The sequence below is a fragment of the Alligator sinensis genome, unplaced genomic scaffold, assembly GCF_000455745.1.
Source record: "Alligator sinensis unplaced genomic scaffold, ASM45574v1 scaffold96_1, whole genome shotgun sequence".
NCBI classification, from domain to species: domain Eukaryota; kingdom Metazoa; phylum Chordata; order Crocodylia; family Alligatoridae; genus Alligator; species Alligator sinensis.
This window is the reverse complement of record NW_005842402.1, coordinates 1177787-1202953: the sequence shown is the minus strand read 5'-3', so window position 1 is coordinate 1202953 and position 25167 is coordinate 1177787. Positions and strand designations below refer to the sequence as shown.

General features: G+C 42.4%; 1 protein-coding gene across 2 annotated transcripts in view; it reads right to left on the bottom strand.

Moving 5' to 3' along the window:
• The window catches only part of SOGA3 (SOGA family member 3), a 52887-nt gene that overhangs the window by 4319 nt on the left and 23401 nt on the right, over positions 1-25167 (bottom strand). The window contains exons 3-5 of one of the 2 annotated variants that reach the window (XM_025211359.1): positions 14571-14642; positions 12703-13878; positions 9417-9767 (exon numbers count right to left, since the gene is read on the bottom strand). In XM_025211359.1, the coding sequence (XP_025067144.1) occupies positions 9657-9767; positions 12703-13878; positions 14571-14642 (1359 nt within the window). In that variant the 3' untranslated portion in view covers positions 9417-9656. The remainder of the gene's footprint in view (positions 1-9416; positions 9768-12702; positions 13879-14570; positions 14643-25167) is intronic. The other variant, XM_025211358.1, reaches the window with a different exon arrangement.

Genomic DNA, 25167 nt, shown 5'->3' with positions numbered 1-25167 from the left:
ACTCCAGCTGCGGCCTCACTAAGGCCGAGTACAAGGGGAGAATGACGTCCCAGGATTTGCTTGAGAAGCATCTATGGATGCAAACCAGCGTTTTGGTTGCTTTACTAGCCGCAGCATCACATTGAAGGCTCATGTTCATCTTGTGGTCAATGATGACCTCCAAGTCTCTTTCTTCTGTAGTGCTAGCCAGCGTAGCACTGCCGAGTCTATAAGGATGCTGCAGGATTTTCCTCCCAAGGTGGAGAACCTTGCATTTTTCAGTGTTAAACACCATCAGGTTCTCGTCCACCCATTTCCTGAGCCTGTCCAGGTCAACCTGGATCACCCTCCTGTCTTCAGGTGTGGATGCTTTGCGCCAAAGTTTGGTGTCATCGGCGAACTTGGCCAGTCCGTTTCTGACTCCAGTGTCCACATCATTAATGAAGATGTTAAACAATATGGGTCTAAAGACAGAGCCTTTGGGGACCCCACTGGTCACAGGGCACCATGACAATTGACTTCCGTCAATTATCACCCTCTGGGTCCAACCATGGAGCAATTTCCCAGCCAGCAGATTGTGGTGGGCCCAAGGCCACAATTGGCCAGTTTCGCCAAGAGGTGATCATAGGATACCAAATCGAAGGCTTTTTTGAAGTCAAGATATATGACATCAGTCTCTTCTCCCTTGTCCAGGTGATAGGTCACCTGGTCATAAAAGGAAATGAGATTGGTCAAGCAAGATCTACCCGCTACAAACCCGTGCTGACTATCCCTCAGGATGTTGGCATCGGTCAGTCCATTAAGGATGGCCTCTTTAATAAACTTTTCTAAGATCTTCCCCAGGATAGAGGTCAGGCTGATGGGCCTGTAGTTTGCGAGATCCACTTTCCTCCCTTTCTTGAAGATAGGCACCACATTGGTCTTCTTCCAGTCTTCGGGCACTTCACCAGAGTGCCAGGGTCCGCTTGGGCCAGGTGCTTGTGGGCAGGTGCTGCCTGCACTGCTGCCATGGAAGGAAGCACCAGCCCCCGCCTCTGGCCCCCCCCCGAGAGGCAGGTAAGGGTCAGGCCCGACCCTTGTGTACACATCACGGGAGTTTGCTTTGCCCTAAATTGAAGCGGTGTTTTTAAAGACCCACTGCTTCAATTTAGGGAGAATTAAACTGAAATATACTACCGTGGCGTGTACAAATGCCCTGTGTCCTGGTAACTTAGAGAAGACCTGTACCTCGAATTGGTTTGAGGTAAAAAACTGCTCTTACAACACTATTGCCTCAATGAATTCAACAAGGTTGCATTATGATGAATGAGGGAAGAATATGACCTTACTACTTTTTACTCTGGTGCTTTCTTTAAACATTAACTTTAATGTTAATGTATTTATTCAATGCTATTACACTTTGTTTTGAATGTGGAATAAAACATTAAACACTGACCAGGACAAAGCCTAAATTAATGTTGTCACTCAGGCAATCTTCACATTCATTTCAGTACCAGCAAGGCTGGAATGAAAACTGAGTAAAGGCTTCAGGATCAGGCCTATGAGGAAAGTTATGCTACTTGGTAGGAGACCAGATCCAAAGCCCACCAAAATCAGTGGGTATCTTTTGGACACCTTCAACAGGCATTGCTCCAGGTGTTCCTGGCACTGTAGAGAGAACTGTATAAGGTATTTTACTTGCTGTAGAGCCTGTCCAGGAGTTCAAAGATTGGAAAGACTATTTATTGGGTTGAGAAGGAGCTGGTTTCTAGGCCACCCTTGCCCTCAGCATGTGCAACTGCCACTGAAGTCAAATTGGCATATTTGTCTGAGTAATGGCATAATTTGACCTGTACCTTTTATTTTTAGAGGGCAGTTTTGCTTAGAATGTGACTATTTTAAACTGACAGTTTCCTACTCAACAGAAATTATCCCTGTGTGGTTTCAAGGTCAAACTAGCTGGCAGATAATGCCTGACCTTTATGTGGGTGAGCTTTGTCAGGAGAATACAAAAAGCTTTTCCTGTTCCTTAAACTTTGTGTGTCTAAGCTGCCTTGCTACCTGCTCTGAGTGATTTTCTTTGGTAAACTGTTGACCTGCCGGTGCATGGAGTGGGCATTTAGCTTTTAGACTGATATATCACCTTCCCCATAAAAGGCTCAGGGCAGCTTACATTAAAAAAATACTCTTAAGATAAATTTGCGTTATATAATGTAAAAAAAATCAGAGATGATCAACCAAGTTCTGGCCTGTGCCACTATGTAATCTGGCCCACAGGACTACCCATAGCTCTAGAAATTTGGCAGCAGGAGGGTGGTGACACCACTACCATGCTGCCAAATTTCCACACTCATGGGGAGCCCTGAGCCCTGCATTCTGGATTGAGTGCCCAATCCCTGTGCACACAGATGGCCTGGGTGACACTGGGCTCCAGGGCCCAATCCTGGTGGAGAGGGGCCAAGAGGGAGGAGTACCAGGCTCCTGGATCCCAATCCTGGCACGTAGGGGTGGAAGGGGGCAGCATCAAGCTCCCAGGGTCCAATGCCAGTGTATGGGGCAAGAAGGGGGTAGTACTGGGCCCCAGGGCCTGATCCAGCTTGTGGACTGGCCCCGTACCACTCATCTGGCCTGTAGGGCAAGAAGGTTGCACACCACTGGTAAAAACAGATAAAACTTCAAAATAGAGCTGTGTGTAATAAACAAAGTCCCCAAACAGTGTCCAAAAACATAACTCCTCCTGCTCAAAGCCTGCCCATATGAAAAGTCTGACAATGCCTCCTGAAGATGCCCAGGCTCAGGTTCTGACAGGCTGCAAAGGAGCGGGGGTCCAGAGCTGAGGTGCTACCATCAACAATAATCGTCTATGTGTTTTCACCAGATGAATTTGGTGTGCAGATGGCATGAGTGGGCAGGACTTGTTTTTCAACAACGTGTTTAGGCTTGCTCAGGAGGTGTGCTGGACATACCCATGGGTGGATCTAGGATTTAGTAAAGTAGTGTTGTGGCAATCCACCCCACAGACCATCGTTAAATGGGGATGAAGTCTGGCTGGAGCCCCCAGTAGACAGCAGGGTGCCAGGCATGGAGCAGGCTCACAAAGCGGAAGGGGAGGGGTATCTGCCCCCATACCAACATTGCTGCCACTATCCCTGGCTGACCTGAGAGTAGCATAGAGGAGTTCTAAAGCTGCTCCTGTTCTGCTCTAGGTGGGAGCTGTGGGGAGCAGCTGCATGGAGTGCCAGGCTTGACCAAGGACAGTGGTAGCAGTGCACAGTTTCCGCCTTCCAGTGCCTGCTCCTGGTCAGAATATAAACCTTAAGGATCTGGAGCAAGGATTCTTACACTTACAATACAATCCTAAAACTGTAGTCACGGAAATCAATAGAGGCAGACTCAACCCTTACTCCAGCCTGGTACAATACCAGCCCTATGACAAGAATAACAGAATTCCCCTGGTTGTCACCTACAGCCCCCAGCTTGAACACCATGGACACATCATTGATGACTTCCAACACCTCCTGGAAAATGACGATCATCTTGAGGTAGCCATGGGGGGAAAAACCTGTCCTGGCTTACAGGCAGCTCCCCAGCCTCAAACAGCATGTCTCCAGCCACAGACTATCTAACTCCTATTCTCACCAAGGCACCAGGCCTTGCAGTGGACCCAGATGTCAGTTGTGCCCCCTTATTAGCACAGACTACATCATCATTGGAACAAATAACACAGAATATAACATTCAAGGTTCATTCACCTGCTCCTCTACCAGCATGATATACACCATCACCTATACACAGTGCCTCCTTGCTGTCTATATTGGACAGATGGGGTAATCCCTACATGACAGATGCATGGACATTAAGCAGACATCAAGTCCACAAATGTACAAAAACTGTGTTAAAACACTTCAACTCCCCTGGACATTCTCCCGCTGACTTCAGATAAGCTGTTATTAAACAATGGAATTTTAAAAATAGACTTAAATAGTAAATTGCAGAACAAGAAATCATCTACAGACAGGATTGTGTTAAATATGGTCATAATAGGGACTGGAGATTCTTATTGTATTACCTGGATTCGTTTTTATGTCCCTATAGTTTTCATGGTTTATTGTTCTCTCCAACCTCCTCTGACTCTCAGCATTGCCCTCTCTCCCTCTTTCTCCCTCCTTCCCTGTTTTTTGTATTTATATGGCTAATTCCACTTGATAGCCTGCTCTGTGCATGTTTTTTCCAAACAACTAATGAAGTAAACTGTGACTCACAAAAGCGTATGCACCTCTGATTCAGTTAGTATGAGGTGCACTCTAGCTTTCTTCCTGACTTCATACTAACAAGGCTAATACCTCTCTCTGGTGATTAGAGGAAATGATGTGCTAAATTTAAAGGCTCTGCTTATTTGTGTAAACAACTCCTGAAGTTCATGTACAGTTCAGCTTGTTTTATAACACATGTTCAGACAGTCATGCTTTTGGCAATTTTATATTTTCCAACTGCTGGGTGTATTTCTGCATCATGGCTTCTGCTTTCTCCTAGTTCTGATTCTGAAGCATTGGTGACATGTGTCAGCAGACACTTATCTTGTTATAGCTGTAACCTAGAGCTGGGGGCACAGATATTTTCAGATGAAAGATATATCCCTGTTCCTGAAGATGCTTCTTCAAGGCAACGCTTCTTTTTCATACACCTAAGTAACTTAGTAGCAAGAATTTAGGAAACATTACGGTTGTTTATAATTCAAAGGTCTTAAAAGATATGACTCCTAAACAAAAACAGACTTCATCAAGATTCTCTGGGGACATGTCTACATGTACATTTACTTCAGCTTAAATTTACTTCACAGTAAAATACTGCGCAGTAAGCAGGAATAGACCGGCATCTACAAGAGCAGGCATTGAAGCGCATTAACACTGCATGTGGACTGACTTGGGACTGAAGTTAGTCCCAAGTCAGTCCACACACACAATGTAACTGCGCAGTAAGGCATCTACACATGCGTTATGGCGCAGTAACTAATCGGGCATAATTTTGACACTTGCATAATGCAGGTATCAAATTTACGCTCAAGTAGGCATAAGTCACCATATTTACTGTGTAGTATGGGCATGCATATGTAGTCACAAGCCAGTACTGTGCAGTAATTTTGGTTACTGCACAGCAAACGCACACGTGTAGATATGCCCTGGTTGTATTAAAAGAAACATATATCCAGAATCTGCTCTGGTGGAAATTTGTGTAAGGTTAGAAAATGGCCTAAAAATGTTGCAATGAAGAATCACAGAATCATAGAAAATGAACGCTGGAAGGGACCTCAGGAGGTCATCTAATCCAACCCCTTACTCATACAGGACCATCCCCAACTAGATCATCCCAACAGAGACTTTGTCTACCCAGCTGTTAAAAACCTCTAAAGATGGAGACTCCACAACCTCTCCAGATAACCTGTTCTAGTACTTTACTACCCTACTAGTGAGAAATGCTTCCATCGCTAATGTCTATGAAATCTAAGACTTTCCTAATATCTAACCTAAACTTCTAGCTTCTTGGTCTCCCTCCAGTCTAGAATTAGACTTGGGCATGACATGGAGACTGCACTTCTTTGGTTGGACATTAGCTTTGATAGTGAAGTAAGTAATGGGGGGGGAGGGGAGCTATAAACTTATCTGCTGACACATGGAGTATACAAGATCAGTGTACCATTCATTCTTCCTGGGGGGAGCGGGGGCAGAAACATGCAACGGACATCTGCTTGTTCTTCTTAAAGACTTCTATGTGCAAAGTCCTTCAGAGTTCCACCTCATCATCCCCTTTGTTACACACACACACACACACACACGCGCGCGCGCGCGCGCGTGCACGCACACACACACGGCCTCTGGAAAGATCGTTAGATGATTTGGATTACCATATGTTATGTTGATGATATTCAGTTCTATAGGCCAGGTCCTTAGCTGGCATAAAGCAGTACTTTACAGAATCTGAACATACATTTGTTTCCTAGTCCCTAATTGAGTTAGAGCATTAAATGATCTAATCTCAGTTCAAAACAAAATTGGCACAATACTGGCAAGCCAGGGAAAGCATCAAGAGAAATTGATGGAGCCATAAATTCTCTGGATATGGAGAGCATTCCCATCCCTTGATTCAGTGGTTTGCAATTTCAAGGTATCATTAGATCCCTCACTATTCCTGAATTCTAAAGGAGCAAATCATTTCCAAATCACTTCTGAAGCACATTCAATGGAACTGTGTGAACTTAACTTTGGTAGTAAGGACACTAATACATTGGGGGTTTTTTGTAAGCATAATAATAGTATAGAAACCCTGGCACATTGTTTACTAGGATATATAGTATTTTGGAGTACTGTGATATAAAACTTAACAGGAACATGAAATATACACCAATCAAGAAAATTCATAGTTAAGGTAATGATTTCCTAAACCAGATTTTGCTTTCACACCAATGACATCTAAGAAGAGTTTAGAATCAGGCCCTCTATACCTGTCTGACATCCTTGTTAAATAAGAGATGTAGGTAGCCATACGTTACAATAGTCCAGTTGCTCAGAATTTCAGAGACCGATTCAAATTTAAATTGGAATTTGTTTATGGGATTAAGTCAGTAATACTTAAAACAGACAGATGATTTCCCCTAATGCAAAATATGAAATTTAAAACAAAAAGAAAGCCCTTTGTGCTAAATTCCTTTTGCACAAGGTTCAGCCTGGATAGGTTTTTGTAACTGCAAACATGAGAAAAAATGTTTCTCAGAAAGTTAACAGAGAAAAAGCAAGGGGACCCTTTAGAATGATATTCCTAGGCCAAAATAAAAAATAAAATATTCCAAGTCCTAAGTGACTGTCCGTTTGAAAATGATGTTTTCCTCAACTGGGGGTAGAGAAGAAGAGCATCTCCAGAACCAGCAACCCTTGATAAAATATTTTCTTGGGCCAAAGAACCTGAGTTGTCCATGCAACTATATCCTTCCCTGGTGCACATTCCAGAGAATCTACAGACCTCTCAATAACTTAGGATGGGAACACACATAACAACTTGAACTATTGCAAGAATGTCACTGACTGGGGACCAGTTTACAACTGTCATAGTTCAGAGATGGCCATATGTACACTACCAGGGGTTTCAAGTAAAATGGTCACCTTGCAGACATTGCAGTACTGTCAAACTGCCCCAGGGGGTGGAAGTGAGTACCCACCCCAGCATGCCTCACAGTGGCCAGCGCCTGGGGTTTCCCCAGGATTTCCTTTGTACAGAAGGAAGACCCCAATTGGCTGGACTGGGTAGGGCCTTCTGGACCCTTACTTCTACATTTCAAGGGTGATTGGGTATTCCAGGAGCTACCCAAGATCTCTGTCTCATGCTGCACCTTTAAAATGACTTTCCCTAGGAAGACACTTAATTTTGATTCACCTCCACAGACACACAGTGAGGGAAGGTGAGTGGGTGCATCTTTAATGGTAACAGCAATCAATTGCTAGTGAGAAAAAGTGAGCCACTGCACAATGAGCATTTAATACCACAGAATGACTGTCCATTCCATGTTTAGTCAATATGAACTGGCCCATTAACTGTTATTGTTGCCCAGAATCAAGGGCAACTATTTCTAGATCAACCAGTTGCCTTGCAGGGAATTAGGCTTTAGGGGGGCAAAGGAGGGTTCTGAAGAGCATTGCAGTGTGGGATACTCAGAGTACTGACCAGACACCGGTCATGGGAAGTTTGGCATCTGCACATAATACTGAACTGGTTCACATAGAAGTGGCTCAAAATAATACCAAATTATCCAGGTATATTTTTATATGTTCTAGGAGGTTTAAATGACTCTAAATTGGCTTGTAGGTCTGGAAACTTGTGGTTTGAATTGTATTTAAATAATCTAAGTGTGTCCACAACCTTAAAAAGCAATGGCAAAAAGTATCTCCATAATTAAGAGTACATTTCTAGATTAGATTAGGTTAGGAGTTTTGATTGAAATGGGCTTTGTTATACTTTGTTATTGTTGTACATGTGTATGATAAGGGCTCTTGCAGGAAAGTTCTTTCATACTTTGGTATGTCCTCCTCTTGTGACTCAGTTCCACTGGCCACCAGTTCCTGATTTTATCCTTAATCCTAGAACTGGGAAAGTATGTCATATTGAAAAGTCAAGCCACAGTGAAGTGAGCCAGCAGCAAGTTTGCAGAAAAGGTAAGCAGCAAAGGGCAAGGGTCAATGACCAAGAGAAAAGGCACAACAGGATAAGGCTGATGGGCGTTCACTAGAGAATCACTGGCATAGGGCAGAGGAACCTTCCACAGACCCACTACTGATTTAGCCAAGTTTTTAAAAAAATTGTATTATTTTGCATCATCCTAATTTTAACTCACCCCATGGCTCCACAATACCACCACAGTAACAGGGTACAAATATCACATAAAAAGGCTGTTCCTGAAAAAAGCTGGGCACCCACTACCTTGAGTAGTTTTAATGGGTGCCAAAAGTGTTTCTCTCTTCTCAGGTCCATACAAGTGTGATAGACTAAATGCAAAATTCCTACTCAGTGGCTGTATCTACATGAGAGACTGACTGCGCAGTAGCCTGCTACTACTGTGCAGTAGTGTCATGTGGCAACAACCGTGACACAACGCTACTGCACAGTAGCATTAGGCTACTGCGCAGTAGTGTCACAAAAAGGTGTTCATTGGTGCTACAGAGCAGTAACTGGGGTTACTGAGCAGTCATTTTGTATTTGTATAAACAAGTACAAAACAACTGCGCAGTAACGACCGTGCAGTCAGCATCTCATGTAGACATGGACAGTGGTTCTCAATTTTTTTAGACTCAAGGCATCCCTCGATAGATTCAAGGTCCCCTTTGCAAAATGCCAGTTCTTAGTTTTCACTCTTTTTTCAACTACAGAAAAATAATAGAGCAATTCTTCGGTTGCAAAAAACTCAAGAGAGACCACAACAGGTCAGAATGTTTTAATATTATAGATTCCTATTCGAAAACTCTGGGTTTATCTTGTGAATCATGTCTGCACACCTGACAGCACTAACACTGTGTGGCACCATGTAGCACCCTTGAAAGGGTCTCAAGGCACTCTGGGGTGCCACAGAACCTTGGCGGAGAATCACTGTTCCTACTAGTGCTAGCAGTATTTGCGTATCAAACACGTATTACAGAGTGCTGTGAAACTCCACTGTCCTATAGTTGCAAAACTATACAACCTGCACAAAAGCAGTGTAGTACAATCACAGAATACATATTAAGGTTAGCTTAGATGCTCATTTGTGTTTATGAACCAAATTTTTTAGGGGAAAATGTAAAGTGACCCTAGCAATTCGGTTTTGCTTCTATTTCCATAAGATCTAATAAAGATTAGATATATTGGTTTAATTTCTCAATAACATTTTTATTCCAAAATATAAAACCAGAAAAAAAATCTACTTTCTACTAGCTTACCTGGAATATCTTGGTGAGAAGAATTCTTATTCAGTTGGGTGGCTTTTTTTGGTTTGGTTTTGCTTTTTTGGTTTGGTTTGGTTTGGTTTGGTTTGGTTTGGTTTGGTTTTTCTGCAAACAAGTAGTCTTCAGTGTTTTTACAGCAGTGGCTATTACAGAAACTATATCTCTGATCTTGGAGGGTGAACAAAATAAACAAACTGAAAATAATACTACAATGAACAGTAAATGATGAAAGGTTTACAGTACAAAAAATAGTGTAAAGAGGAAGACAAGTTTAAATATTGTTGTGTAAGAAAGAGATGAAAATAATACAAGGATGAGAATAAGTAAAATGATAGGCTGGAACATCTGGGAAAGTAAATACAGAGAGAAAGAGAACAGTTAATTTATGAAACAGCAAGTCTAATGTTTTAACAGTAAGCACTGAATCTGATCCTAAACCTGTGAATGCACTTTGCATCAATGTCCCATTTGCCTTCTACATGCAACCCATTTGCAAGGGCAAGTTCCAAAATGGCTAAATTTAAACAGCCACATTTGTTATTTTAGAGAAAATTCTCAGTAATTTTATACTGCATGAGGCTAGTCCTTCAAAAGCTCTATGCAGCAGTCATCCTTTAAGGTTATAGGAACTCTATGAGCACAGACCATTTGCTAGATCAGGCCATAAACATGCTATGCTTTTTTCTTTTGATCTCATGCAGGGCACTTAGAGCTTTAAACTCACTGGGCGCAACATTTGTATGATAAGATGCATGCATGCTAAGATAAAAGTAGTTAGATTTTATTCATCAGGTCATAAGATGATAATCATGAGGATCACCAAGGAATTTCCTCCCCAGATTCTGTATGGAACAATACTGTGGGCACATCTACACGAGATGCTTTACTCATGATTAGAGCAAATTACTGTGCAGTAAGCATCACCATCTACACATTCAGACTCTTACAGCACAGTAATTTGCTCTGATCATGAGTAAATTTACTACCTGTAAATACAAGTAGCAAATTTACTTGCGATTAGTTCATGCGCAGTACGGCATATATGGATGGCTGATTGGGAGCAAACATGCTTCTGGTCAGCCAGGCAATAGGGGGTGGGAGATTTCTCCCTGCCTCCAGGAGCTGCCTACTACCAGGGCAGGCTCCGCCACTGGAGCCAGGGTGGGGACAAGGTCCTCCTGCCCTAGAAGCAGGGAGTTCCCAGCCCCCACTCTGCAACTGCAATCACGGAGTGGGGGCTGGGAACAATCTCCCAGCCTGGCTGGGACCTGCTCCTGACCAGAACAGTTCCTGGCCAGCCCCAGGTTGCATGGAAAAGTCTGGATGTGCAGCCTGGAGCTAGCCAGGGACCGCCCATGCAGCCCAGAGCTGGCTGAGAACTATATTGGTCAGGGACAGGTCCCAGCCCTGTGTCCTGACTGGGTGATTGAGGTGTGGGGCTTGGGAAGAGCTGTGGGTGTAGATCCCAGCCCCCTGCCCTGATCTGCCAGTAAGGCAGCTAGCAGTGGACCCCGCTACAGCTCTTTCCAAGCCTCCTGACCCCAATCAGGGGCCAGGAGCTCCCTGCTGCTGGGGCAGAAGGACATTGTCCCCACCTGGCACCTGGCACCCTGACAGCAGGCAGCTCCCAAGTACAGGGAGCAATCTCCCAACCCCCACCAGGAGATAGCAGTCTCCTGGCCCCATGTTCCCTGCCAGCCCCTGGGCTAGTACCCAAGGGGAGCCTAGAGCTCCCCCTGGCTGCTTCAGGGGCTGGTACAGGGCCAGAGAGGGCAGGACCAAACTGCTGCCAGGAGCAACAAATCTGCTTTCTCACCCCACATGTGTAGATGCCCACCTGGGGTGGGTTTACTCTAGAGTCAATTACTGCAATGCAAACCCACCACAGGCAGGTGTCTACACATGTGAGGATGTGGGATAAGATTTGCTATAAACTCACCCAACAGCTCTTGCATGTGTAGATGCACCCTGTATGTAATATGCAGGATTTTGGTTGCACTGGTTTTGTTCTTCTATTGTTGAGTAGGAATTGGCCATTAATAGATGCAAATTACACTTGATGAACTAATGGGCTAAGCTATTATCAAAACATCTCTGTTCATCTCCTACAATACCCTTCTGTGCATCTGGAAAGTAATTTTTCATGTTAATTAATCCCTGTTGTTTGATATACACTCTTATAATTGTGGCAATAAACTTTTCTCCCCTGGTAATGTCTCCATTTGCTTCTTTTCTTGACGGTTTCTTCCTGTTTTTCAGTAGGAGCTGATACTAAAATGGATGTTTTTCTTATCATCAGCAGGCAAGGTTCTCTGGGCAGATGTGATATCTTTCATTAGACAAATGGCACTATTATTAAATACTGTCCTCTAACACAAAAGAATATTTGCTCCATGTCCTTACTAGTGATGATGGTGCAACTCTGGCAAGTGCTTGTACAAGCCAAAAAAAATTGCCAAAGGAGACAAATTTGCTGTTTCTGGGTGCATCTTTACTGCACAGTTGACTAATTAACTGCTTAGTAAACATCTTGGCACCTACATATATACCCTTATTAGGCTGGAGTAAACTAATTTACTAAAAAGCTCCACCACAGGGCGCATGTAGATGCTGCCCTGGGTAGCTGGGACATGAGTGTGCTTCAGTGCGGAGGTTGCCTGCTAGCTAGCAGGCTAGCTGGTGGGAGCTGTCTGCTGGCTACATTAAAGTACCCTCATGCCCCCGCCAGCCCTTCCACAACACATTGAGCCAGGGGGGAGCATCTCTGAGCTGGCAGGCTGACCCCTTGGGTTCCCTGCCACCTGAGGTTGCTCCATCCCAGCTCAGTGTGTTGTACTTCTGGGCATGCATTCAAATGGCAGTAAACTCCACAGTTTATTGCCCTAGAATTTATTACTCCCAGGAGCACATTCAAATGGCACACCCACGACCAATAATCTTGAGAGCAATAAATTCAGGAGTTCACTGATTCACATTAATTGCATATGTAAACACGCCCTTCTACAGCAATAGTATCTTCAGTTATATTTTTTTAATGTAAAACCAATCCTACAATCACATAAAATAGCCATTACTCACATGAGTAGCCCAAATGACTCCATTTGTAGAGTGAGGTCCCTTGTGGTGGACTGGGAGATTTAAAATTAAACCACAGATATTTAGAAACAAGAGACTTTGCCCATAATACTATCGTAAATTTAAGGTGCCATAGGTGAAATTTTGGGTTGAAATTGTTTGGCAGTCCCTTTTTACCTGTAGGCCATAATAAGTAAAAGTCTACCTGACTCACTGACAAAGGTTCGTCTGAACTTCGGTCATCTGATGACTTTGGAACTTCTAGTCTGTCGATGAAAGTCTGGAGTTCTTTCCTAAATGCCTTCATCTGTGCATTGATCCGATAAAGAAGCTCATGCTCCCGTATTCTGCTGCCATCATCTTCTTCATCCACCAGTCCGAACAGATCTCCATTGGCCACATAAATTCTTGCCTCTGTTATAATGGTACTTGTGTCAGAAATCAGACGATCTATTGTCTTTCCTAGTCGCTCAGCTTCTGAGCGGATGTCCTTCATCTGCTGCCGATCAGTGAAGTTTTTCTGCCACCCTGTTGGGGTTGGATAAAAAGACCTTGTAGGAGTCAGGCACCGGATGTTGCGTACCTCCTCAGAGTCACTTTCTCCCCCAATGGGCCCTTCCCTCTTTCGGTGAGGAGGGCGGGAATCATCATCGCTTTCTTTTTTTCCCGCATCACTTTCAGCATCACTGTCTCTGGGGCTGCCTCGGATCCCAAGGTGAGAGGCCAAATCATAGCGTTGCATGTTGGACATTAATACCCTGTTCTCATACTGAAGTTGCATGACTTTGCCACTAAGCTCATTGATTTGCATCCGGGCAGCTTTTAGCTCTTCCTGCAGTGCTTCTGTCTTGGCATTATCGTGATGCCTTGAACTCTCATGGGCACCAGACTTATACTTGTACTTGTTTAGCTCAGCTGTGACGCGTTTGTTGTGCTCCTCCAGGTCAGCCAAGTTTCTTCGCAGCAATTCTGTTTCATCTTCAACTAGCTGCAAATGCTGCCGTAACTCTGAGAGGGATTCACTCTGCTCCCCCATGAGCGGGTTTGCTGTCCCTGAGAAATCATCTCCCCTTAAATCATCAAGCTCTGCTTTCAGTCCTCTGTTTTCTACTTCTAGTTCCACTATTTTTCTTCCAAGGATGTTGGCTTCTTCCTCTACTAGTCTCAATCGAAGTTTGAGTTCTGCTTCTCTGGTGGTTGGGGGTCCACCTGCTTCTCCTTTTGGTAAGGGGCTGTCTAGATCCCCATAAAATGATCTATATTTTTGCAGTTCATGTTCAAATCTGTCTTTCTCCTTATCAATTTTAGCCATTTTTTTCCTCATCAAGGCAGCTTCTTCTTTGACAAACTGCAACTGGCATTTCAGATCTTCATTGTCCTCCTTATGAAAAGAAATGAAAGATTTAGCATTCACTTGATGTCAGTAAAGAAATAATAATCTGACATCACAAATGACTTTTACATTAAGAAGTCAAATAAAATTTTTAAGTTTAACAATAAAAGTGATCAAAATTTCAGATGCTAAAAGATTACTATTGTTAATACTGTTCTACTCCTAAGGAGTGAGATTATATTTAAAAATATATATCTACTTTCTTTGATATGAATATCCCTAAATATGTGTGAAAGTCTGGTATGAAAGAATGAGATTTTTTAGTAAAATAAGGGGTGGAAATTGAAGAGTGAGATTATACATTTTAAAATTCTATATCCAAAAGCTGAATAAATAAAATTAAAGCTACTTGCGACCCAAAAACGCTCAAAGCAGCACACAAAAATCCTGAACTAGGTAAAATGCTCATTTACTTAATGGGAGTTTTGTTTTTCACCCTGATTCTACAACCTGGACCCCTGAGACCATGAGGCACCATGGACAGGCCCAATTTGTATGGCTTTCACTATAGGACTGAATTAATGTTAAAACTGCAGATTTGGGCCCAAGTTTCCCATACACCTTTCAGCAATATGATATAATAAAATATACCACCACAAACACTATAGGGCCAGGTACTCAAGTCATCTTAATTGACTTAGATTCAAGGAAGGCATAAGTTGAGGTATCATTCACCATACCTCTGTGGGTGTCTGTTGTGACTTTTTTTCTGATTTCTGCAAGTCTTTGCTCCCTCTTCTTTTCAATGACTGCTATATAAAAAAAGAATTACATTGAAAATGTCACTTCAGATGTATCTAACTCAGCCTCATTTTTTAAAACAGCACTTTCATAGATATTGAGCTGGAGACATAACAGAAATTCCATGCAAGGCAAAATAATATAGCTACTATAGTTGACTGCATTTTTCATATAAGAACATTTCACAAACAGCAAATACAGAATCCTTACAACAGTCCTAAAGGTAAGCACCATACCTCATTTTTCAAATGGGGAAAAATGAGGCAGATGACAATATCTGGTATCACTTAAGTCAATGAAAGCTTTGCTATTACCCTGAGTGGTGTCAGGATTTCATTCAGAGTTTAGACTACAATCCAGAAGTATGACTGTAGCTTGCATACACATATCGGAGTTAGCTTTAGTCTGGTTTACACAGTTGTACAGCAATATAGCTGCAGTGACACTATCCTTATGCACAGTCATAGTTGGGTTCATGTGGCTACACCAGTGCTGGTATCCAAACATACTGGCTTCAAGTTTGCACAAGAAAAGTTGTATGACCCTCAATGATACCCCAGGATGGTAGTCTAGACTAACTTAAGTGACTAAAACCAAAGAGGGAATCAGAAACCAGCAGTTCCCAAAACTGGTTCCTTTTCAGTAAGGAAAAAAAATAAAAATAAATGTTAAAACTAGAGCTGGTGGAATAATTTGATGGAAATAAGTTCTCTCATAGGTTTAGCCCTTTTTTTTGTTCAAATGTGCAAAGCAGTCCTAATGTCTGTGGGTGTATCATATATTCACAAGTATTGACTAAATCATTTGATTGACTAATTTTAACCTGCTGGGTTGTTTGCAAATGGTTTGCTTGGACTGTTTGCTATACTCCAAGAAGGATGGGTCACCAGAGTCACTCATAGTCATTTATGCCGCCTGAGTAGATAACACTGACTATAGAATAATGAAAAATGGGTCAGATCCTGCTTTGTGCTCTATTTGCTTTGAACTACTCTACACCCAGGGATTTTCTGTGCCTGGTGAACCCTTGGATGGAATAGACAGAATATTAACAGCTTCTAAGATATGTTCTCTATACCCACTCCTCTAGAGCAGGAGATGTGCTTAGAAAGAAGATATGATCCTGGAAAACTCTGGCTTCTAGAACTGCCTGCTGGGCCACTTAATTATAAGCTAAAACATCCTCTCAGGCAAAGGAGGATAATGAATCTGGGTCTCCCACTTCTTGAGTGAGTGCTCTAGCTGCTATGCTATTGTGCAAAATGTGGGCACAACCAGAAGCATAACAACACAGCCAGGTGCCCAGGGCAGCTGCCACATGCAGGCAGTGGCAACTCCTGGTTGCTGCTATACTGCCTCTGTGATCATGTGGCTATAGCAGCAGTCATTTTTTTTTACACCTGCTCTTTTCCCCCAAGTTGGGCTGGGACAGCTGCCCTGGTCACCCCTCCCTAAGTTACACCACTGGGCACCACCATTACTATGACAGGAATCCCTTTGTAGGAGCAAAATAGAGGCACTTTTGATTTTTAAGTGCCTAAGAAGTTCTTCAACCACTGGAGTCAAGCCAATTTGGATTACTTTTTGTGAGCTGTGTGTCTAAAATCCGCCTACAGCCCATTTAGGTTTACTGGAAGCATATAAATTTGGCCCTTTGTCTCTCAGTTTAATACAAGCTCATACTTTTAGTGCAGCTTCAGCATTACTTAGTATATCCACAAAGATTCCTCCAGCATATACTGGGATTCATGGCTACTAGTGATGGAGAATCTATTATTAGAGGTAGCAGTAGTGGAGAACAATGACAACTCACATCCTCTGCTTCTGCCAAGCACCAATTTAGCCTGACAACTAAATGGGTCTGTCCAGGAAGGAATGTACTGAGAATGTATTGATTCAGAATGCTCCTTCTGAAGCATTCCTTGTCTCCTATGCAGCGCTACAGCAAATTTTAATATATCCCAACTCTGCACAATCTCTAACATAGGACAGAGCTATCAACAGTCTTGATCTTTCTTAGATGGGGTGCCCTTCCCTTGCACAGTGAATTTCTGTCCCACAGGCAGCCAAGACATTTAGACTGTCCTTCTCCAGCAAGAGGAGAAAACAACCGTGTCCAAAACCAAAGCCAGTTTTGTTTGCTAAAAGATTTAAGTTTGTAGACCATGAACCTCAAGGATCAGAACACAATTGCTAAGTCTACCATACACAATAGCCCTATGCATTGGCCCTATTTGCTTACAGCCTTTTGAGGGTAGTTCTCATAGCAAATGAGAACAGTGCTAAACTAAAGTTGATAACATAAAAACCAGAAGCAACTATCAGTGGACCTACAATAACTCAGGTTCAGAATTCCAGTTTGAGCCCAATGCAGATTTCAATTTGAGCCAGGAGGTGCAGAATTAGGAGAGGGTGTACCAAAACACAGAGTTACAGTTTGGAACCAGCTCTTGAAGAAACAGTGACTGGTGACTGAATGTGAATGCTGAAGACACAACAGTATAATGGAGCAATTAAAATGTATTAGCTTCCTAACTGGGTACCTATGAGTTACAGGAACCTGATGAATCCAGAGAAACGGAAGTTTAAAGTAATAAAATTAATGCATTATATTTTGAAAATGTAAGAGGCTGGTGGTTTAAATTTTTTTTTCTGTATTGATGATCCATTAATACAAGATGCAGAGCCAACATCTCATCAAGATAATAAGTTTGGCAGTGTTTTTTTATATAATGAGAAAATAAGTCTTCCTAAGGCAGGAGTCCAAACTCAAAGATGAATAAGGAGCTGAATCTTGAGAGGGTCAGCTTCCCACTTTTACTACAGGAAAGGCACTGGAAACTTTCTTAAAACAGTGGCCACATCTACACATGTGGTGGACTGTGCAGTTGCTACTGCACAGTCATTTAGTACTCACTTATGCAAGTATTAAATGACTGTGCAGTAACTGGCATTACTGCACAGTAATATCGCCACATGACTTTTTCCTGATGCAACTGTGCTATAGCAATGAGCTGCTGTGCAGTAGCTTGTTACTATTGCACAGTAGCAGCACTGCATGGTTAGTGCCCAGGAACACTACTGCGCGGTACCAATGAGTTACGGCACAGTAACTTGTTGCCACTGCGCCTTAGTGTCTCATGTAGATCCACCCACAAAGTACTGGAGACAGTAATATAGCTCTGCTTAATTACCCATTTTTCCCTCTTGCCCATCACAGAACTCAGAACCTCTTCAGACATAAGGAACTTTTCAGCTCTGACTTCTTCAGTATGCCCTGCAGTTCTTTAAAAATTAAAGATGAAAACTGTATGACAATTTCTCATTACAAAAATAAATAAATAAATGAGATAACAAACATACATTTTTTGAGGATTGTGAAGAAACTATTTTTTTTCTCCAGCCTTTTTTTTCTGCAAATGCTAATGTCATTTTTAGTCAGGATACGAACATTTTAATAAAAAAATTTGTGTTTATATGTTACATTTTATTCTGTTCTACTTATAATAAACTATACCCGGGGCACACATCAACCTCTAATGAATTACAGCAGCTGTTTAACTGCATCAGTAACATGATGTTATAGGTGAAAATCATGAAAAATGCAACAAAGGCAATTAAAATAAGGTGATTATGCCCAGCTGGAATTTGGGCATAAGCTTTTCTGTTATGTACACATGCTATCCTTTTATTTCCAGGCTTCTTATATTCCATAAAAAACAATTTATCATATTTTTGGTATGTTAAATCACCTACAGCTAATACATACTAAAAGTCATAGAAACTGAATTTGTAACAAAATAATTAGGAATGGTATAAAAATGAACAAACTGAACTTTCCTCCTTCCTCTGATAATCTTAAACTCAAGTGAAAGGAGAGAAAAAGAGGCATATATTGGAGATATATTCAGCATAGCAAAAGAGTCGTAAAATAGTGTATGGAAGATGAAAGAAAGTGTGAGGTCAAAGAAGAGACTCACTCAGACTGAGTGAGAACAAAAAGAGAAGAGAAAAATTGAAGGAGGGAAAATTAATTTAAGAGCAAAACAGATTATAACAGATTTTTGTGGCATGATTTTCAGATTATGATGTCTACTTGGCACATATAAAGTTGTGTGCAGGTACTCTGTGGATATACTTAGAATCACAGAATCCTAGAATCGTAGAAAGGTAGGGCTAGAAGGGAAATTCAGAGATCATCTAGTCCAACCACCTGCCTGAGGCTGGGTCATATCTAACCAAGCCATCCTATATAAATCCACTGCCTAACCCACTGGTGTCCAAACTTTTGACTAGTGGGATGGATTGCCAGTGCCCAGTCTGTCAATGGGCCAGATTCAGCCAGTGCTCCCAATTTAATGCAGGCACAGCAGGCACCATCTGGCTGCATAGAGGTTGTGGCAAGAGAGGACAGGCTAGCCCGAACTCAGCCCCGCAGAGGAAAGGAGCTCCAACCAGCCTATGGAGAGGAAAGGGGGATGGCCCAGCCCTGGCAACAGGGGAAGGGGGCATGGCCCAGCCCCAGTGCGAAGGAAGGGGGCATGGCCTGGCCCTGCCAGGAGAAAGGGACGTGTGGTCTGGCCCTGGGGAGGGAAGGGGGCAAGGCATGACCCAAGTATCTTTTTCTCTGTAACTTTAAAAATATATTCAGTATTTCTGGGTAGTCTTATAGCAAATTAACCATCTGTTCATGAAAAAGCAGATATTGTTATTATTGAAAAAGGATCAACAATATGCTAAAGGCATTGCCCAGCTGAGGTTTTTTTAATATGCCTCTCAAGATTTCTTTTACTTATCTAAAGTACAATTGTACTTGAGTACCTAATAAAACAGGAAAAGATTGAGAAAGATGGTCTTCTAGACTGTGTTTACACTGACAATTTTAGGAAACTCTCCCGCTAGTAATTAACAATTCACCCAGTATCTAATGTGGGATTAGTTATTCAAAATGATATGTCCTTCTACCCACCAAAAAAGTTCCACCTCTCTTTGTTTTAGAAAATCCTCTTTTCCTGCCAACCATGCTAGCAAAATGGTATGGCTTCCCACAAACAGAAATGTGCACGGAAACTTCATGCTCCTATCTGGAGTAAGGAAGAAGTCTGTGAGAAAAGGGTGTTGTGCAATCCCAGATCTGTGGAAACCAAAGGAACCACAGTATATAATTAAGATATATATGAGACAAAAGCAGGAGATACACAGATCACTGGTTAGGAATGGGTTGAGAGAGGTGCAAAGGATCCAGCAGAGGGTGATCTTGATTTGGACTTGCCTCCATGACCTGCCCCTTCTGAAAGGCACTTCATGCAATTCTTAGTAGAGACCAAGCTGCCATTCTGGATGCAACTGGGGACTCCTCATAGGACCCCAAGGAGGGAATATCTGCATCCTACAGCAAGGAGAAGGATAACCCTTAGATAAGAAGGCTGGAGGCACTAAAACAAACTCCCTGGACAGGTAGCTACTATTCCAAACAGGACAATCAAAGCCAGAGCCACTCCGAGTGGATAGAGAGCAGCAAAGGAGGAGAGGGCAGCTTAGGTAAGCACTGCCTCCCCCCCCACCCCAAGTGCATGGTCTTCTTTCCCCAGTATTCTGCTCTAGCTGTTTTGAAAACGATTCGACTTCCTGCGTGCACAAAACAACAAAAATGCTGGGGCAGCCAGTCCCAGTTTATTTAATGGAGGTCTGCAGGATGGTTAACCATAAAGTTTTAGAGATTTGAGCCCTCAGCTACATAGTGGTCATGTCTACATGAGGTGCTGACTGTGCAGTAATGATGTGACACTACTTCGCAGTAGTAAGGAACTACTGTGCAGTCAGCATCGCAAAAAGGCTATTCAGCTTTTACTGCACAGTAACTCTGGTACTTATACAACAGTTAGTACCAATAACTTGTATAAGTACCAATAACTCTGGTACTTATACAAGTACTCAATGACTGTGCAGTAATGACTGTCCAGTCAGTGTTTTGTGTACATGCGGTTGCTGCCTACGCTCTTGCAGTGGTCCAGTAGTAGTTTTAGGTAGACCACAGTGCCGGTGTGTGCAGTTGATCTAGGTGGGATTTGTGGACCTGCCACAGTGGTAGACAGTTGGCCTGGTGTTTTTTCCTGGAAAAGATGGCATATAGAATTGGTCTATCCACAAAGATCCTAGGCCCAGATATTTCACTCATGCAACTTGTTGAAGCAAACAAAGAGGGAGAGCAAGGGAAATAAATGTGATGCCTTAATCTCCAGGCTTCCAGACTGATTCTGCCCACCATGGCTGGGCTGCAGCCCAGGCATCCTTACCCCGAATTTTGTTCATAATCATACAAGTGAACTTTTGACCCTCTGAGACGATCTCAAGAAAGTGGTCAAGTAAAAACACTTTATCTTTGAAATGCCTGGGTATAACTGCCTGTTTCTTCCATCACCATAGGACATTCTCCCATACTACTTTGGCCACCTGCAGCAACTGCTTTCTTTGGGCCCAGCCACCTCAGCAGTGAGGTATCAGGTAAAACTACAGCAGCCTGTAATGGTGCTGTCCTTACAGAGATTCCCTAATGTGCCTTCATCCTGGCCCAGGAGGAAATTACAGGGTAATTTTATTGCCTCAGTAAAATTACCTACCTCCTCAGTAGTCATTAAATTGCCACATAGTGAACAACCCTGCAAGCAGTCCATCCCAACAACTTTTATCATTACAACTTTATAGCACAAAGGATTTTTTATACATACCTTTTCCTTTGTGCTACCACTTTAAATCTTATAATCTCTGTATCTTTTTTATCAGCATCTTTGACTGGAATGTCCTCAAAAGGTGCCCCTCTGACATAAGGGACAAGGCTGATCCTGATAAGGAAGTACAAGAGATGGTTCAGGGAGGATGTATTCATGGAGCTACTGAAATGCAATGACACAGCCAAGAAATAATGGAATGCGAAGGCAGCTGGAGACCAAGAGTAGAAAGCAAAAAGTTTAAAGAGAGGCTGGAAGGGAGGAATGTGTACAAACACGTGCATGAGATTATGAAGTTAGTGGAGCAGCAGATGGAAATGTTGCACAAGATAACTGTTGAGTCCAGCACACCACATCTCTTCAACCAACTTTCACGTTTGCATAACCATCACCTCCAAAAAGCCACACACTACCGTGCTCTAAGTTCATTCAATACTACCAGTGACTGAACAACTGAGAAACAAAAGAAGAAAAAGAAAACTGCAAATTCATGTGCATCAACCTTGATGCAAGCCTACACAGGCACTGTACTTTAAAACACCTTGTACTTTCTTTGCCTCTTCCCTCCTGATTCCTTGATCTTCACACAGAATCACATTACCCATTTATTTTGTTACCCAAATAAAAACATAATTATTAAGTAACAACTTTCTTTAATGAACAATATTCATAGACACTTTGTGTGCCTCTATAGGCCCACTACTGCTGGAAGTTTGCTGCAGCTTCCATTCATTCAACTCTTGTCTCCTTGCTATATTCACATTTCTCCAGCATCCAAACACCTAATGGTGCAAATGCAAATGATTTGTGAGGCCTGCTAGCAAGATAAGACTTAATCATAGTGAATGCCTTTGCAGTATTCATGCTGATGGTGGGAAGAAAAAATGTGAGGGATTTGAGGCTTTCAAAAAAACACTCTAGAAATTATCGAGAGACAGCGAGACTGAGGGAATGACATTGTGGGAAGATGATCCTGAGCCCCCACAACTCCCTCATCATGCCATTAGCCTCCTATAATAAGCTATTTCCAAGACCCACACTGCATTGCATCACAGGTAGCTCAAGAGCCATTGGAAAGCCTACCCACCTTCAAATGATATGACTTGGGTGAAGGCATGCAGTGCTGGCACAAGCTAAAGGGGATGTATATACATTGGAAGCTCAGTATAAATTGAGTCAACCCATGAAAGTCAGCTTTCCAAAGTTCTTTGCATGAGATGGTCATGCAGACCAAATTCTAATTCCTGTTTCCTGTTATGCAGTCTGAACCAGCAGGTTAGCAGTGTGGTAAAAGTATTGTGTTCCTTCCATAAAAGGAGAGACACCTCATTCACTTAACACCATATCTTTCAACTGATTACTGATCCAAAGCTAAATCTAGCCATACTCAGCTCAACCAGAATAAGTTTGCAGATATCAAGGTCACCAACAGTACAGTCCTTAAATCCTAAGGTGCAAGGGTAAATCTCAAGAGCATAGTGATCCCTTCATTCCAGGGTCTTTTGCAGTGTGGTGGCCAGCATTACATGTGTTTCATAGTATTCCAGCCTGCCTGGGGTCTCTACCTGTTCTCACTTGTATTATATGTAGGTTGTAAGGTTACATATTTCTGTTATGGATTGTTACAGTGCTATACACAATGGGGCCTGATTAGCAACTCAATCTACCTCAACAGGTGCTATCTCAGTACAGACTAAACAACAACAATGACTTCATTGCCCAAATACAGGGCTCTTCACTTTTCTTATAGTAAAGCAAAAAGCAGACTATAAGCAAAATGCATCAACAGAAATGAGAAGTAGAACAGCCAAACTAAATCCCCTGCCTTAGTAATACAGTACATACATAAATCACTGGGTGGTTACAGTACTTTAACCAATTGGACTGGAGCAAAAATGAAAAGTTAAGCAGAGGGAAAAAATAGAAAGATAGTGTTCAAAACTTAGACATATACACACCTTCCTAATAAGAAAGCAATATGGTGTATGGTTTTCAAACTCTAGCTTCCTCTTCTGTGCACTCTGCTTTATCCACATGGATTTTATATTAATAAATGTTATTACAACACACAGGCAGGGGTAAGACTCTTTTATTTGATTGCATAGACATTAGTGCAGCAAAAACATGCATATCAGGAGTCTGCATATTATTGTGAAAATGGAAATGAAGGTAGAATGAATGAAAATAGGATCTGAATGAAGAATGAAGGTAGGACCTGAAAGCCAGGTCCTTATATCCAGAGGGATGTATCTTGGACAGCTACCATGGAACATCTTATGGAAGTAGTCAAGAGAAAAAAACAGATCAGAATGCAGGGTACATTCAAGAGGATGAAAAAGCCTTGAGAAGCAACCATGTGGAGAAAGTTCTGAACTCATCCCTTGATTTCATCCTCTTGACTCCTCATAAATATAGCATACAGGGTTCTCTGCGGATAAAGTGGAGTGACAGCAAGCCCACTGTGTAGGATTAATAAAACCTCAAAGATGGAGGAGACCCAGTGCTGCTTTATTCAACTTTCACATTTAGGGTAGAGAATCTTCATAGTTATAGATCCACTGAGCTTTTGCTTCCTTCGGAAGAGGTATCTGAACTATACTTACATACCACTGACCACAAGGCAGCCTCAACTCAGACTGGGGTCTCTGAACACTAGTGTGTTACTCATACCATGAATAAACTTATTAATAACATTTTGAATAAAATATAATATTATGAATAATATTAATGAAACAGAGAAAGCTTGATGGTCTCCCACAACACATGCATAAACCAATTAAAGTGTGCAGTTATATTAGATTCTGTGTGCTCAGGACCAGAGGAAAGAAAGAAATTTGGGAAATCTGGGGACAGATCTTCCAGTTCTCTGCATATCCATCGCTATGAACATAGCAATGAATAGAAACTGAATCAGGATAATCTTTCATAAAAGAATATAAAATACAGAGAGACATTTCAAAAGGGACTTGTTCATCAATTTGTTTACTCTGTGTTTGTTCTGTTATTTGTTCCCATTCAATGCTGGCTCCGCATCATAGTCTATAAATTGTTATAGTGCATTAAACTTCAACAAACAATACTCAGGCATAACTGCATGTCCTAGATTAGGGGTTGGCAATTTATGACCTACAGGCTGGATCTGGCCTGCAGAGACATTTGATTCAGCCTGTGGACATGGGGCTACAGCAGCATTCAGTGGAGGGGAGCTCTGGCAGCAGTCACTTTCCCCAGCTGCTGTGGGGAAAAGCACCAGCATGACAGTTTTCTCCGTGAGGAAAAGTAATGGTAGTGGGTGCTATGCCAATGCCACCACTGGCAAAAGCAGTGACAGAAGCAGGTCCTGCCCGTCTGCCTGCCTTTAACCCAAACTAAGTAAATCCAGCCTGCGGCCTTAAAGAGATGCCAACCACTGTCTTAGATGGGCCTGGGTGTGAATACCTGCTGACTCACATTTGTTCCTGGTGTCTGGGAAGAAGGGAACTTCCATCTTATGTGGGACCTGGAAAGAATCAGTCCTCATGTCCTGATCCAGTCTTCCAGATTGTCCACTAAGGTACTGAAGGGGGACACTATCTCTGCATAAAGACAGCGCCATCTCACTTTTATCTGAACAACCAACAGCAATCACCATCTGACAACCGTCCATGAAGCAAGGCCTTCTTTTTCTTTTTGCTTTCCTTTACCTTTTTGCCATCTTCAGAGAACGGATTTGGTCAAACTGGGATAATGGGTTACAAGCTGCTGTAAGACAGAGTAGCTTCAAGTCTGAAGCATCTCCATACTGCCCCAGATATTGGGAAAGAGGGGT